The sequence below is a fragment of the Schistocerca serialis genome, chromosome 10 (assembly GCF_023864345.2).
Source record: "Schistocerca serialis cubense isolate TAMUIC-IGC-003099 chromosome 10, iqSchSeri2.2, whole genome shotgun sequence".
Taxonomy (NCBI): domain Eukaryota; kingdom Metazoa; phylum Arthropoda; class Insecta; order Orthoptera; family Acrididae; genus Schistocerca; species Schistocerca serialis.
Window position 1 is genome coordinate 177382348 of NC_064647.1, and position 13037 is coordinate 177395384.

General features: G+C 42.6%; 1 protein-coding gene across 1 annotated transcript in view; it reads left to right on the forward strand.

Annotated features, from left to right (window-relative positions):
• Positions 1 to 13037, forward strand: part of LOC126424805 (uncharacterized) — a 71597-nt gene that overhangs the window by 23047 nt on the left and 35513 nt on the right. The window contains exon 3 of the mRNA XM_050087596.1: positions 8980 to 9967. Within this exon, the coding sequence (XP_049943553.1) occupies positions 8980 to 9967 (988 nt within the window). The remainder of the gene's footprint in view (positions 1 to 8979; positions 9968 to 13037) is intronic.

Consider the following 13037-nt stretch of genomic DNA (forward strand, 5'->3'; position numbering starts at 1 on the left):
CTAAATCCTTTCTTACTTCGTTGACCCACCATGTTGTGGACTTCTTACCCCACAAATATTTGAAAATCTTATTTGTCAATCTACTGTCTTCCATTCGAAATAAATGACCAAAATACACATGTGTTTTCTTTGACAGTATGTTTGAAATATTTTCTGTATTTTGGTATATTTCAGCAATACTTCGTAATTTCCAATCTTCTATTGTGTTTAATGGTCCTAATTTTTCCCTTATAATTCTACTTTCTTGTACTAATTTATCTAAATTAAGCCAGGCATTCCCTTGCACCGGCCGATGTGGCCGAGCGGTTCTAGGCGCTTCAGTTTGGAACAGCGCAACCGCTACAGTCGCAGGTTCGAATTCTGCCTCGAGCATGGATGTGTGTGGTGTCCTTAGGTTAGTTAGGTTTAAGTAGTTCTAATTTCTAGGAGACTGATGACCTCAGATGTTAAGTCCCATAGTGCTCAGAGCCGTTTGAACCATTCCATTGCATCTAGGCAGTCTGGCTTCACTACTGCGTTGTAATGCATTATTTTTGCATTTTCGGATAGACTATTTTTATTGTAGAGTCTTTGGTGATACCATATGCTCTCCCCATTATCTGCAACCTTTCCTGTAGTGTAGATTTTTCCGGAGCATTTTCTTGGGTTATCTCCCCTAGATACTCGTATTTGAATTTTTTACCAACTCTATTTGGCCAAAATCTGTTTTCTGGAATTTTGGAATATTCAGCGCGAAATTATTATTATTATTGCGCAAGTTCCATCAGTGCTCTGGGCAGCGCTAAGGATGAAGATATCGACGTAGTCTCGGCCAATTTCCGGGCGAGTAGAATCCGCCAATGACCTGAAGACAACGGACAGAAGCCTACTCGGAAGGCAGAAGAGCAGTTCTCGCATACTTGGATACAGATCATCGTCCACGGCTGACTTAGACAGGAAACGTCGGTTAGTGAACTCTTACAAGTGAACAGACAGTTGTAATTGCATTTGCTATGTAATATGAGGTTCACCTACAATTATTTGCACTTAGCCATTGAAGGACTTTTTTGTGTTATATTACATGCAGTGTTGCAGACTTAATTATTCAACAAGTCTCAAAGATAAGTAAACCTTTTTAACTAATTTGTGTGACTTTGTTACTAATTTGTTGGGGTCTTGTAGAACCTTCGTTCTCCTATCCTGTTACATGACCCTGGGGCACAGCTATGTAATATTGGCAGGAAAAAATTGTCTTAGCGCTATACTGCAGGCAACTCGTCCTTCACAGCAGTAACGACGGGGCTTTTACAAAAGTTGGCGACGAGGGTTTACAAAAATTATTGTTATTATTATTATTCAAAATGGTTCAAATGGCTCTGAGCACTATGGGACTTAACATCTGAGGTCATCAGTCCCCTAGAACTTAGAACTACTTAAACCTAACTAACCTAAGGACATCGTACACATCCATGCCCAAGGCAGGATTCGAACCTGCGGCCGTAGCAGTCGCGCGGTTCCGGACTGAAGCAGAACCGCTCGGTCACCGCGGCCGGCTATTATTATTATTATTATTATTATTATTATTCTCATCTACGAAATTTGTACGGAACCCGAAGTGATCGAGATTTACTCGCACTTGTCCGATTTTCTTAGGTAAACTTTACCCCGACGGATTACGTACATCAATACTCTTCGTGATATGATTTCACTGATTACAAAATCAAGTGAAAAGCACGCTTCGGGTAGCCAAGACAGCTAGTGATCATCGATTTGGACGAACAAGAAAATTGATGATTCGTACAGGTTGCAATAAAATTCCAGGAAAACAGAACTTTACGACACAGTCAGGAACGAGTGCTCTGTGTAGGTTGGTGGTGCGCTGAAATGATTACAGCTACGTACGTCTACGACAATAGTCGTCGTGCTAAAAGCCAGGCAAGACAAAAGTTTTTCGTAGTGACATTTCAGTTTCAGTCTACCCGCTATTGGCGAAAATTTTTGATAGCTGGCATTTGATTGTGCTTGGTTAAGTCTGATTAGGTGCTTGGTTCGAATTCACGACCAAAACAAAAATTTATGCTGTGTCATTTGAAGTTTAAACCAGAGCACACTTTGTTAGTTGTGATTGGAACGATGTTTAAGATCATTCATAATTAGTTGCTAGAAACAATAGTTGCTCGATTCGAGTCCCAGGTGTTAGTCCAGTACAAATTCGATAGAATTTCAAGTTTATATTTGCTTTTTAAAATGTCATTTACTGTAATAAATCTCAGTTTACAAGCGTAATGACTGTGTCACCTCTAAAATCGTATTTTCTGATTTTTCCTTTATTGTGATGTTAATTTGTATCTATATTGATAAGTATACAGCGCAGTTATTCCTTGAGGTCGCTTGTAGTAATAATTTTGTTCAGTCAAACTGGTGTACCGAAAAGAGAGCACAAGACCCGCAACCTGCAAGACAGTTTCGTTATGTGGGCTGCATACGAAGAAGGCGAAACGCAATTCAGGTCGTTCGGATACTGTTCAGCATGACAGTACATTACTCATGCTTCTGCTGTGAAGCTGTTTACAACTGGTGCAACTTCCGTAAAGTTAGTGCAAGACGTTTCCCAATACAACTCAATAAGGAGCATAAGCGCAATCGTGTGAGGATCTGTCACTCGTTACAATTCTGTCATGCTAACTGAAGTAAATGGTTTTGAAACGAATCGTCAGTGGAGATGAAACATTGCTTCATGGCTTGGAATTAGAGAGTAAATGCCAGAGCGTGAAGTCAACCACAGGTTTCTGGACAAAGGGAAAAAAGTCAACATCCTGCAGGAAACGTGACGCCCACAGTGTTTTTGGGAGCACATTCTTGAACATTACTCGGAAATGTGGTCCTCAGTAAAGACTCACATTACAGCGATATGCTTTGGAATGTTTTGTGTCTCTTTATTTGTTTGTCTCGCTTAAAGATGAATTAAGATAGACATGTATTTATGATAAATAGGTCCTTGGGCAAGACGTGTTTTGCGGACTATAGCACGGGAAATTGTGTGTCGATTAACCTGCACAACTGCCATTTTAGAACAACTATCGAACTAAAAGCCTAAGACGCAGCATTTAAAGTTTATTGCCTAGAAGGGAATGGTCCAATCCGACTTGTCGATGCATACCCTGAAATTTTTTATACAGGAAGAATACGCCGAATGAAAGACCTTGTCAAGATTTTACCTGCTAAGATATACTACAGGCTTTTTTAAGAAATGTGGAAAATTACCAAATTAGTAGCTCACTAGGCGGCTGTAGGCATGTACACCCTTACCGGAGCACGTACTGCGCATGCGCAACACGGCAGACCCATATCCTTGGTTGAGGGTGCATCGGCAAACAAATAACACGACACGGCGCGTTCATAGTTTGTGAAGCTAATTTCAGTTTTTGTTCATAGTTTCTCTCAAACAATTGTCCGCTGATAGTGTTCACTCAAATTTGCTACTCATTTAACGTAACAATTACTAGTTGCTTTTGAGGTAGCACAAGTGTCAAGAATGGAGCTGAAACTGAATTGATATTCCTTGTGGCTAACACTCAAGAGCAAACCCCGTTCTGCTTTATAAAATCTTTGTGAATTGTATGAATGGATGAAAGACTTACACTGTTGTCCAAAATTAAGGCAACAAACGGTCAACAGACGTGTGTACGATAGTGTTCTGCACGGTTGGTGGTATTCCAGTCAACGGACAAGCACGCCAACCATGACGTCAGGGCACCTGTCAAACGGAGTAGTGTTTGCTGGGCAATCCCACAAACACAATCGCTGTGTACACAGCCACAGACGGTGCAGTATGGCACAGACAAGAGGCCTACCCGACGCTCTGCAGTGGAAGACCATAGAAAGAAAGGATGCAGGGCAGTCGCACAATCTCATGTGGCCCGATGTGACTCGTTCTGTTGTTTCTCGGATGTGGTGACAGTTTATAGAGACCGAAACTTTATCCTGAAGACCAGGGCAGGACCAACCTCGTGTAAGATCGGAAAGAGTGGACCGTTAATTGGCTGTAAGGGCGCAACGATACCACCTTAGTACTGCATGGCAACTAGAATCTGACCTCACAGCACCCACTGGACGTGTTATATCGAGGCAAACGCTGTAGAAAAGGCTTCAGCAGAGTAGCCTTTATTGTCGGAGGCCTGCTGTATGTGTATCTCTAACGCGTCTTCACAGAGGAAACGTCTAGAGCGGAGTCATCAATATGCCACCTGGGCGGTCGAACGGAGGGCCAATATTCTTTTCACACATGAGTCCGGATTTGGTCTGGAGAGTGGTTCTCGACGGAATCACATCTGGAGGGAACGTAGAACACGATCTCGGGACCCAAACATTGCGCAACGATACCGATATCGAGGAGGATTCTTAATGATGCGGACAGGGATTATATTGACCTCTCGAACGTCTCTTCATGACATGGTAGGGATGAATTAGCAAGATTTAACTGCTGCCAGCTATAGTGACGAGATCTTGTGACCTCATGTACGGTTGTTACGAGGTGCTGTGGACTCAGACTTCGTACTGAAGGAACCTCATAGAGCACAGCTGGTTGATGCTTTCTTGGAAACGGAATATAATGACCGTCGGGCGTGGCCTGCTAGCTCTCCCGATTTGAGCCCCATAGGGTACGTCTGGGATACACTAAGGAGACGGGTTGCATCACATCAGCATCCACCAACCACTCTCCCGGACTTGCGAATAGCTCTGCAGGAAGAATGGGCGCTATTGCCCCAATATGAGACTGATGACATCATTTACAGCATACCCCGTCGTTTGTCAGGCCTGTATTGCTGCCAGAGGTGGTCACACCCCATAGTGAGCACATTAGCCAATTGTGAGCACGTGGTGCAAACCTGTAAAGTTGGAAAAAACGAATAACATTTAGGTCTACCGTTATGCATGTTTCATTTGTTTACGTTCTCCATTCTTTACATTGCTTCTACTTTACTGTCACCTGTTTGTAGTGTTTTCTGGTAAAATAAAAGCAATCATACAAAATTTCCATTTGTTGCTTTAATTTTTGACACCAGCGTATATGAAGTAAGAAATACGTGCCACAATGAAACTCACAGATCTATGAAAGAAAAACAGTCCGTAGGATTTACTGTATAGGGCCGTCACAAAGTCCCATTACCACCATTAATAAATAATGTAATCTCCTAAACTTGAATACTGAATCTTCACAAAATTTCTTTAGAGCTGTTTTCTTCAGATATCAACAATGTAGAACCGTTCATGACAGGCAATGCACCGGAGGTCTATGAGACGGAGCCCTCGAAATTGCTATCGAGACGAACATTGCTGATTTCAAGGCTTCTTCAACCTGGTTAAAAGCAGATTCAAGAAATCATTGTGTATATTCAGTCGCAAAAGAACGAAATTTACTTCAAACAAAAGTGAAGAGGAGATGTCCGAAAGAACAGACACAATATCCATATAAGTATGTAGTTCTGGCAATACCAGCCATGACCTTTTCTTCTGTGCGTATGCACGCGTATTCCCCGAACTCTTACGGGGCTTGGTAAGAATGTCTTCCACGAGTAATGAGTGTGTTGGGGTGGGACACTACGAATGTAGTGTGTGGACTTACAAGGTGAGAATGTGGGTCTCGCGGGAGGCGTGCTCGAGATAGTCCCTGCAGTCGCGCTACCCGCTGTGCCCTCGGTGGCTCAGATGGATAGAGCGTCTGCTATGTAAGCAGGAGATCGCAGGTTCGGCTCCCGGTCGGGGCACACATTTTGACCTGTCCCCATTGATATATATCAACGCCAGTCAGCAGCTGGAGGTATTAATATAATTCTAAAACACGGAAATGTTTCATTGTTACTAAAATACAAATTGGTCATAAATTATTATATGAAATCTGCTACGGGAATTGTTATAAAATGATGTGTGTGTGTAATAAATGCATTTCAAATATTAAAGTCGTGACTGATGTAAGTCATCTATAACATGAACCTCTGCCTTCATTTATTTTCCTCTGGTCTTCTTTGTAAGAATTACATATGCAACATAAGCTATTGATGTAAACTGCTTCCTATTCAAAATATTTATGATACGTGACATTATTGTATAGATTAGCTGCTTCAGATTTGCTTGTGTTACTCCGGATGTTAGCACTATGTGGCGCTACGCTCTCTTCTCACGGCTGATCGTAAGCTAGGCACGAAGGGCTGTACAAACATCATTCATAAGCGGTTGTTCGGCCGACAAAAACGACTAGCTTCAACAGTTTAAAAAAGATACTTGCAGTGTGTCTTAGCAGGTAAAATTTGGACAGTGCATTTCTTTCGTTTTATTGGTCCTGCGTAAAAAATTTCAGAGTGGGCTTCGACATGTCGGATGGGACCACTGTCTTGTTTTTTTTTTTTTTTGTTTACTTCTTTGCAACTTGCTCCATTACAATATTTTTAATACTACATTCCCTTGCTAAGCGCTAAGCGTAAAGAACTTTAGTGTATCGTTTGTAACTGAATGAATTTATGAAATAAAAAATAAAACGAACTGAAATCATTGAGGTATTCAACAAGATTTACCAAGATTATAATGAACAACCGTATTTTTTTAAGCAGAATAAGAGCTGAGATTCATGTCATGAAATAGTCTGGTTTTCAATTCTAAAAAAAGCCATATTGTAACCAGAAGCGAACTTGTAAGTTGAGGTATTCAATGGACTGTACTGACCAGACAAAGTTTACCTATATTAATATTAAGTACAACAGTTTCGCAAATAATTTGCCTTAAAATGAAAGTTTTAAATAATATTATTAGCTAATAGGTTCATGCCTGTATTTGATACTAATGAAGCTACATATACTATCTACATAGTTTACTTCTCTTAAAATAGAACTTTCAATACCTAACGATGACAAAACATTGAGCCTTCTCGGCTAATATGAAGATTTGAGGCCTTTTTTTTATCATCTTCAGTTTTAAAAACATTTTCCTACTGTTCTTTGTGATCTCAAGTGGCAAGTAAGTTCTTACAGCGACATTTATATTAAGAAAGCAGTGAGTGACGTGTTATTGTGGGGCCTGATTTGAGCGAACTGGTATGCTTAAAATCAGCCTTCCGTGGAATCAAATTCACTTGAAACAGCCAAACTTCCACCAACAATTCTCTTAAAAGTCTTGCGATCTTGCCAAAAGAAGTGCCATGTGTTTATGTGGGTACCTCTGGGGATTTCATGTGACGGAGAGCGAAGACTGAGAGGTGAATGCCGACTCGTATCAGCTTGTCCACTGCGAAATTCCGCTGAATAATCCAATACAAAATAATTACGTCTCCACCTTATACGACTGAGGAGTCTCACAGCACAGTATGTTTTTAATTATAAATTTTTGAGGTGCTGACCACTAGGTTGCAGCCTGGTTTAAGTGAAGAAAGAGATGAAAGGAGTGAGCAGTGTTTAAACGTCGGGAGGCTTCGGTAGGCACGCAGTTTCGACTGCTGCCAACATTACGTAGCTGACTGTGTTGTACAAGGTAGCCATTGTCGTCTGTTCTGCGTGTTTCTGTTGTGCAGTTGTGCTAAACATTATCAAAATGAGTGAAGAGGCAGCTGCTGGTCCATCTCGGGAGTCGCCAACAGCCCCTACCGGTAGGCCTACGGTTAGAAGGAAACCAGTATTACGTAGCGATGCTCGCAAAATTACATTGCGTATGATTGAATGCTGCGAAAGGGAAAGGGAGCAGAAAAAATTGCTTCACCCCATTTACAAATCTTCATTGAGAGCTGCTACATACACAGGACAAAGCATGCGTAGCCTTGGAAGATTCAAACAGTTTTCCAAGAATCGTCGTGGCGTATCACCACAAACGCCTGGCAAGAAAAGGTGAGTTTCCATTTAAGATATTTTGTTCGCGATCACTTTGAAGGGGCCCCCTATTTCATCCGAATTACCTCATCTTTCATTTTTCCTTGCTACCGTATTGCTTTGTATGGAAACACCACTGGTTACTGTATTATTTCGAAACACATTCATATTACAGTACATTTCCAAATTCAAAAAAATACTTGCAGTGCAGAAGGCATTTTCTTATAAATCTTTCTCTCTCTTTTAACTTAGGAAAAGAAGTGGAGAAATCGAAGTAATGATCGATGATTTCAACCAGCGTGTCATTCGCGACAAGATAGCGGAATTTTATTCAGTGCGGAAGATTGTGCCGAGCCTGCAAACACTGCTTCCATTTTTGCACGACAAAATAGGCTGGAAGTGGAATATTGTCTCGCGGAGAAAAGTACTTTTGTCTATGGGATTCATATGGCGTAAGGTGGAAAACAAGAGGAATGTGTTGTTAGAACGTCTAGACATTGTGCACTGGCGATCTCGTTTCATTGCAATCGGATGAATGGTTTGTGAGCGCATAGTAGACAAACATATATATATATATATATATATATATATATATATATATATATATATATATATATATATATGACGATTTCAGTTTCGTTTACGAACAACATTTAAAGCGAGTTTTACTTCCAAGCCTTTCGTCTAATCATGACGCGCAATTTGTAGTGCCAGCACTGCAACTGGTAGGCGTGCCTTGTCCCCCCCCCCCCCCCCGCCCCCAATGGCTCCTCACCCCTCGCCAGCCAATGCTTGCTTCCTCCTCTCCCCGCACTCCCCTCACAACTCTGCCGTCTTAAAGTTAACATACTGTACGTCGCTTGCTGCTCAACTGAGATACTTGTCTCTAAGGGTGCTGGAAAACTAGTGCAATGACAGACTGATTGCACTGACAGGCAGGTTGTTTGTCCAGGAAAATGGTGCCATTATAAATTTCATACTGATGTTGTACTAAAGTAGAAAAATGTTGTGCAAATACTGTTTGATTTATCTTCATACTAAATGCATACATCCATATTCAGCAAGGATGCCCATACTCTTACCTTTGATTATAATAAAACCATCATCATCACTATAATGACCATCTTTATCATATTTTCCGTTGTAGGTCTGCTGCAGTGAAATACAATAAGGGAGCACACAACACAGGAGAGGGGGACCGATACGAGGAGAGGGTGCTGGCCCTGGTGTTCCTCCGCTGCCTGAGGCGCGGGCTCATCTTCCAATTGTCTGCCAACAACGGGGATGCAGGCAAGTTCGACGACGTGGTCCTGGTGTGGCGACCTAAGGGACACCCTGAAGCGCGCATCATGCTCGTCCAGCTGAAGCACAAGAAATCCGCGTTCATCCACAGTAGTGCATTGTTGTCTGAGGCCCAGAACTGCGACTTTGGGCTCAGCAAGTACTGCACCTCCTACAGAGAAATTAGCGAGTCACTCGAGATGGGCAGACTCACATTCGTCTTGCTGACGAACGCCTCTCTGGGTGAGAGCAGCCTCAACTTGTTGGAACGCCAATATGTGGACAGCACTCCAGAAATGGAGCTGCTACAGGCAGGAGGCAACGTGTACAGGCTCAACCCAAACAACGAACAGGTGTGGAAAGCAGTGGGAGAGAACGCTGGCTTCGTGGAGCATTTCTACTTGCTGTGCCAGCAGAGGAATTCCGTGCAAATATTGAGTGACATTTACAAGGAGCTGGAAGAGTTGCTGGGCGCTGGTGACCTATGCAGATCCATCAATGACAGTTTGTGCGAGAGCATTAGGAAGTGGATGAACAAGCGTAAGGGAGAGTGTTTGACGAGTGCTTGGAGCGATTGGCAGGCACTTGTAGACGAATACGTCAGGACACAGGTGACTGGGTGCAAAGCGTTGACCACCAGACTCGAGTACCGCAGTGTGGCAGATGTTCGAGACCACGTGGAGTCCTGTAACCCAGCGTGGGTGAGGCCTCTAGAAAGAGGAACAGCGGCTCTCTCTGCTACAAAGATCCACCAAGCAGTGGTTCACGAAACACACATCATGGTGGATTTGGAGCGGTTCCCAGACCTCCGGCACCAAATTCTCTGCTGTTGGGGCCCATTTTGCCGATGGCTGGTACGTTTTAGCATCATAATAGTATGAAAGACATAATTTTTTTAAAATTTTATACGTACTCTTCTCTTTGATGACATCAAAGAAAATACTTTATATCACAAATCATGACAGCTGTCATGAGAACAATTGAAAGCAGCATCAGATAGTAGAATGAACTGGTGGCTTTGGAGTCTGAAGGCACTATGGGAGAGGTATTGTTCGATAGTGGCAAGGGCTTGGTCGTTAGAGATGTTGGTGTATAGGGAGGCGACATGAACAGTGACGAGTAGGGATCCAGGAGGTGAAGGGTTGGAGTGGTGGAAAGTCAGTGAACGAAGTGTCTAGTATCTCTGATGTGGAAGGCTAGGTTTTGGGCATTTGATTGGTGGTGCTGGTCAACAAGAGCGGAAATTCTTTCAGTGCAAGCACAATAGCTACAGTGGGGCATCTGGATTTGTGGGTTTTTTGGATTTTGGTACACGTGTATTTTTGGATTTTGGAAAGCATGTGGAAGGTGTGTGTGTGGTGTGTCATTGGGGTATTTAGTGACATGGTGAGAGATTCTGGTAAGGGCCTATGGATTTCAGTGAGGATGGGAGTTTGTGTTAGACTTCTAGCTTCTAGAATGGGAGCTCTCTGGCGAACTTGTAGATGAAGGAATCAGTTGGCAGAGGCTTTCGATTAGGTAGTCACTACAACTCACCATAACAGTGGTAGATCTTTTGTCTTCAGATAGAATGATTAGGCCTGGATCTGTTTTCATGTTGTGTATGGCTGCTTCAAAACTGAAACCATCTGGATTCTTCACCACTAGCTCCTCTGAATAGCAGAGATGGGAGTTAACCTTATAACACATCCTCCGCTCCCGTAATCGTCCTGGCTTCAGTCCCTGCACCTCCGCCCAATAGTTTCTCCTGTCATCCCCTCCCAATTCACATACCCACATCGTTTTCAGCGTGTGTCACTTCCCACCAGTGGCTACAGTTGTGTCAGGCCATATACTTGCCACATCACCCTCCCACATTCCTAACTAGAAAACCAGCCGTGTACCTCAAAGCTGTTAGCCATCCAACCCCAGTCCTTCTCCCTGTCTCCCATTTCCCTCTCCCTCCACCCACCACACCTAACACTACCCTCATTACAACCAAGCCACCTACTGCAAAATAGCGTTGGCACTGTTCGTCTATCTCGCATCATGCAGGGACATAGGTGTGTGTGTGTGTGTGTGTGTGTGTGTGTGTGTGTGTGTGTGTGTGTGTGTGCACATGTGAATGTGTGTGTGAGTGAGTGTGTGTGTGTGTCTTTGTGCATTGTTATCTATCTTGTCAAAGTATAACATTAAAAGCTAGTAAGTTTTCTGTCTTTTGTGTGTGCCTGTCAGCAACTCAACACTTCTACTTTTTGGACCATGGTCTCCTTTATGCATAAAGTATTTAGAAATACATATATATGATACATATGAACATTGATGAATTAAAACATTATTACCATGTGCTTAAGAGTGTACTGGTTCTGCCTGCGGAACTCAACACAGCAGCGATTCTGCCTGACATGGATTTAACAAGTCCTTGGAAGTTTTCTGGAGATTTGTGCCTTCGGATGTGAATGTGCTGGTCACACAGTTCCTGCAAATTAAGGCCAGTGGTTGTGGGTGCAGAGCTGGTGCCCAATAGCATCCAATATATGTACACCATATGATTCAGATAAGTCAATTTTGGTGACCGAGATATGAACATGAGTTAACTTTCATGGTCCCCAAACACTGCAGCACGATTCTGGCTTTATGATGGGGAGAGCAATTGTGCTAGAAGATTCCACTGACGTCTGGTAGAACATATGTCGACAGGGTATGCAGGTGGTCCACAATAATGTTTACGTAGTCCACAAATTGCCATGGCCCCTTTGATTACTGCTACAGGTCTCCTGCAGGCCCAGAGAAGTGTTCCCTATAGCAGAGTACTGCCCCCACTGCTGTGCGACTGTGGTACAGTGCACATTTTACACAAGGCATACACCTGGATGACAGCTTATCAGGTTAGGACCATTGACCTGGTCTAGTAAGAAATGTGATTCATTCGGCAAGTTCACTGATCAACAGTGCAATCTCGACTGTCATGAGCCCACTGACTTAACTGGGTCAATATGGGACCCTCGAAGCCCGATATTCAACATTGTTCACTAAATGGTGTGCTTCAAATCACTTGTGTCTGCTCCGGCATTGAATTCTGTTCTCAGATCTATAAAGATCAGCTACTATCCTTCTTTATGGAGCGGGTGAGCCTCCAAGTTCTGTGACAAGGCAAACACGTCCTACATCTTTCCGTCTACTTGTGGTTTCACCGTCGTTCAGCCACTTTTAACAGATGCTCAGAACATCAGCATGCCAATGGCCAAAGCTCCACTGTCTTAAAAATGTTAATTCCCAGGGGCCAGGACAAAAAATTTGCCATCTTTAAAAGTTACTCTTATCAATAGTTTCTCCAATTGCAACCTGTAATGTCGATAAGTGATTTCCCTTTCGTTTCTGCCTCAGTTGTACAATTTCCTTACCACATCACTTACCTATGATACCAGCAGTTGGCATACAGTTTTAGAGTGAACAGTGATCACAACATTGTGGCTTATCAGTACATGTAGTACGTCTGTAAAAATATACAGTCTGTAATTCATCAGTCCTTAAAGCGTTGTGATATTACAATTTCTTAAGCTAAGTGATTTCCCTTTCGTTTCTGCCTCAGTTGTACAATTTCCTTACCACATCACTTACCTATGATACCAGCAGTTGGCATACAGTTTTAGAGTGAACAGTGATCACAACATTGTGGCTTATCAGTACATGTAGTACGTCTGTAAAAATATACAGTCTGTAATTCATCAGTCCTTAAAGCGTTGTGATATTACAATTTCTTAAGCAAACCTCATTGCATCCATCTGCTATCTTTCAGACAAAGTGGCACTGAAATCGTTAGCTAAATTAGCTATATTCTGAAATTACTCAAGGGTTCAAAAGCAGGCTCTTGAGGAGATACACTCTAAAGCTGAAAAAATAGCTTATGTTGAAGAAGTATATAGCATTGTCAGAACAATAATT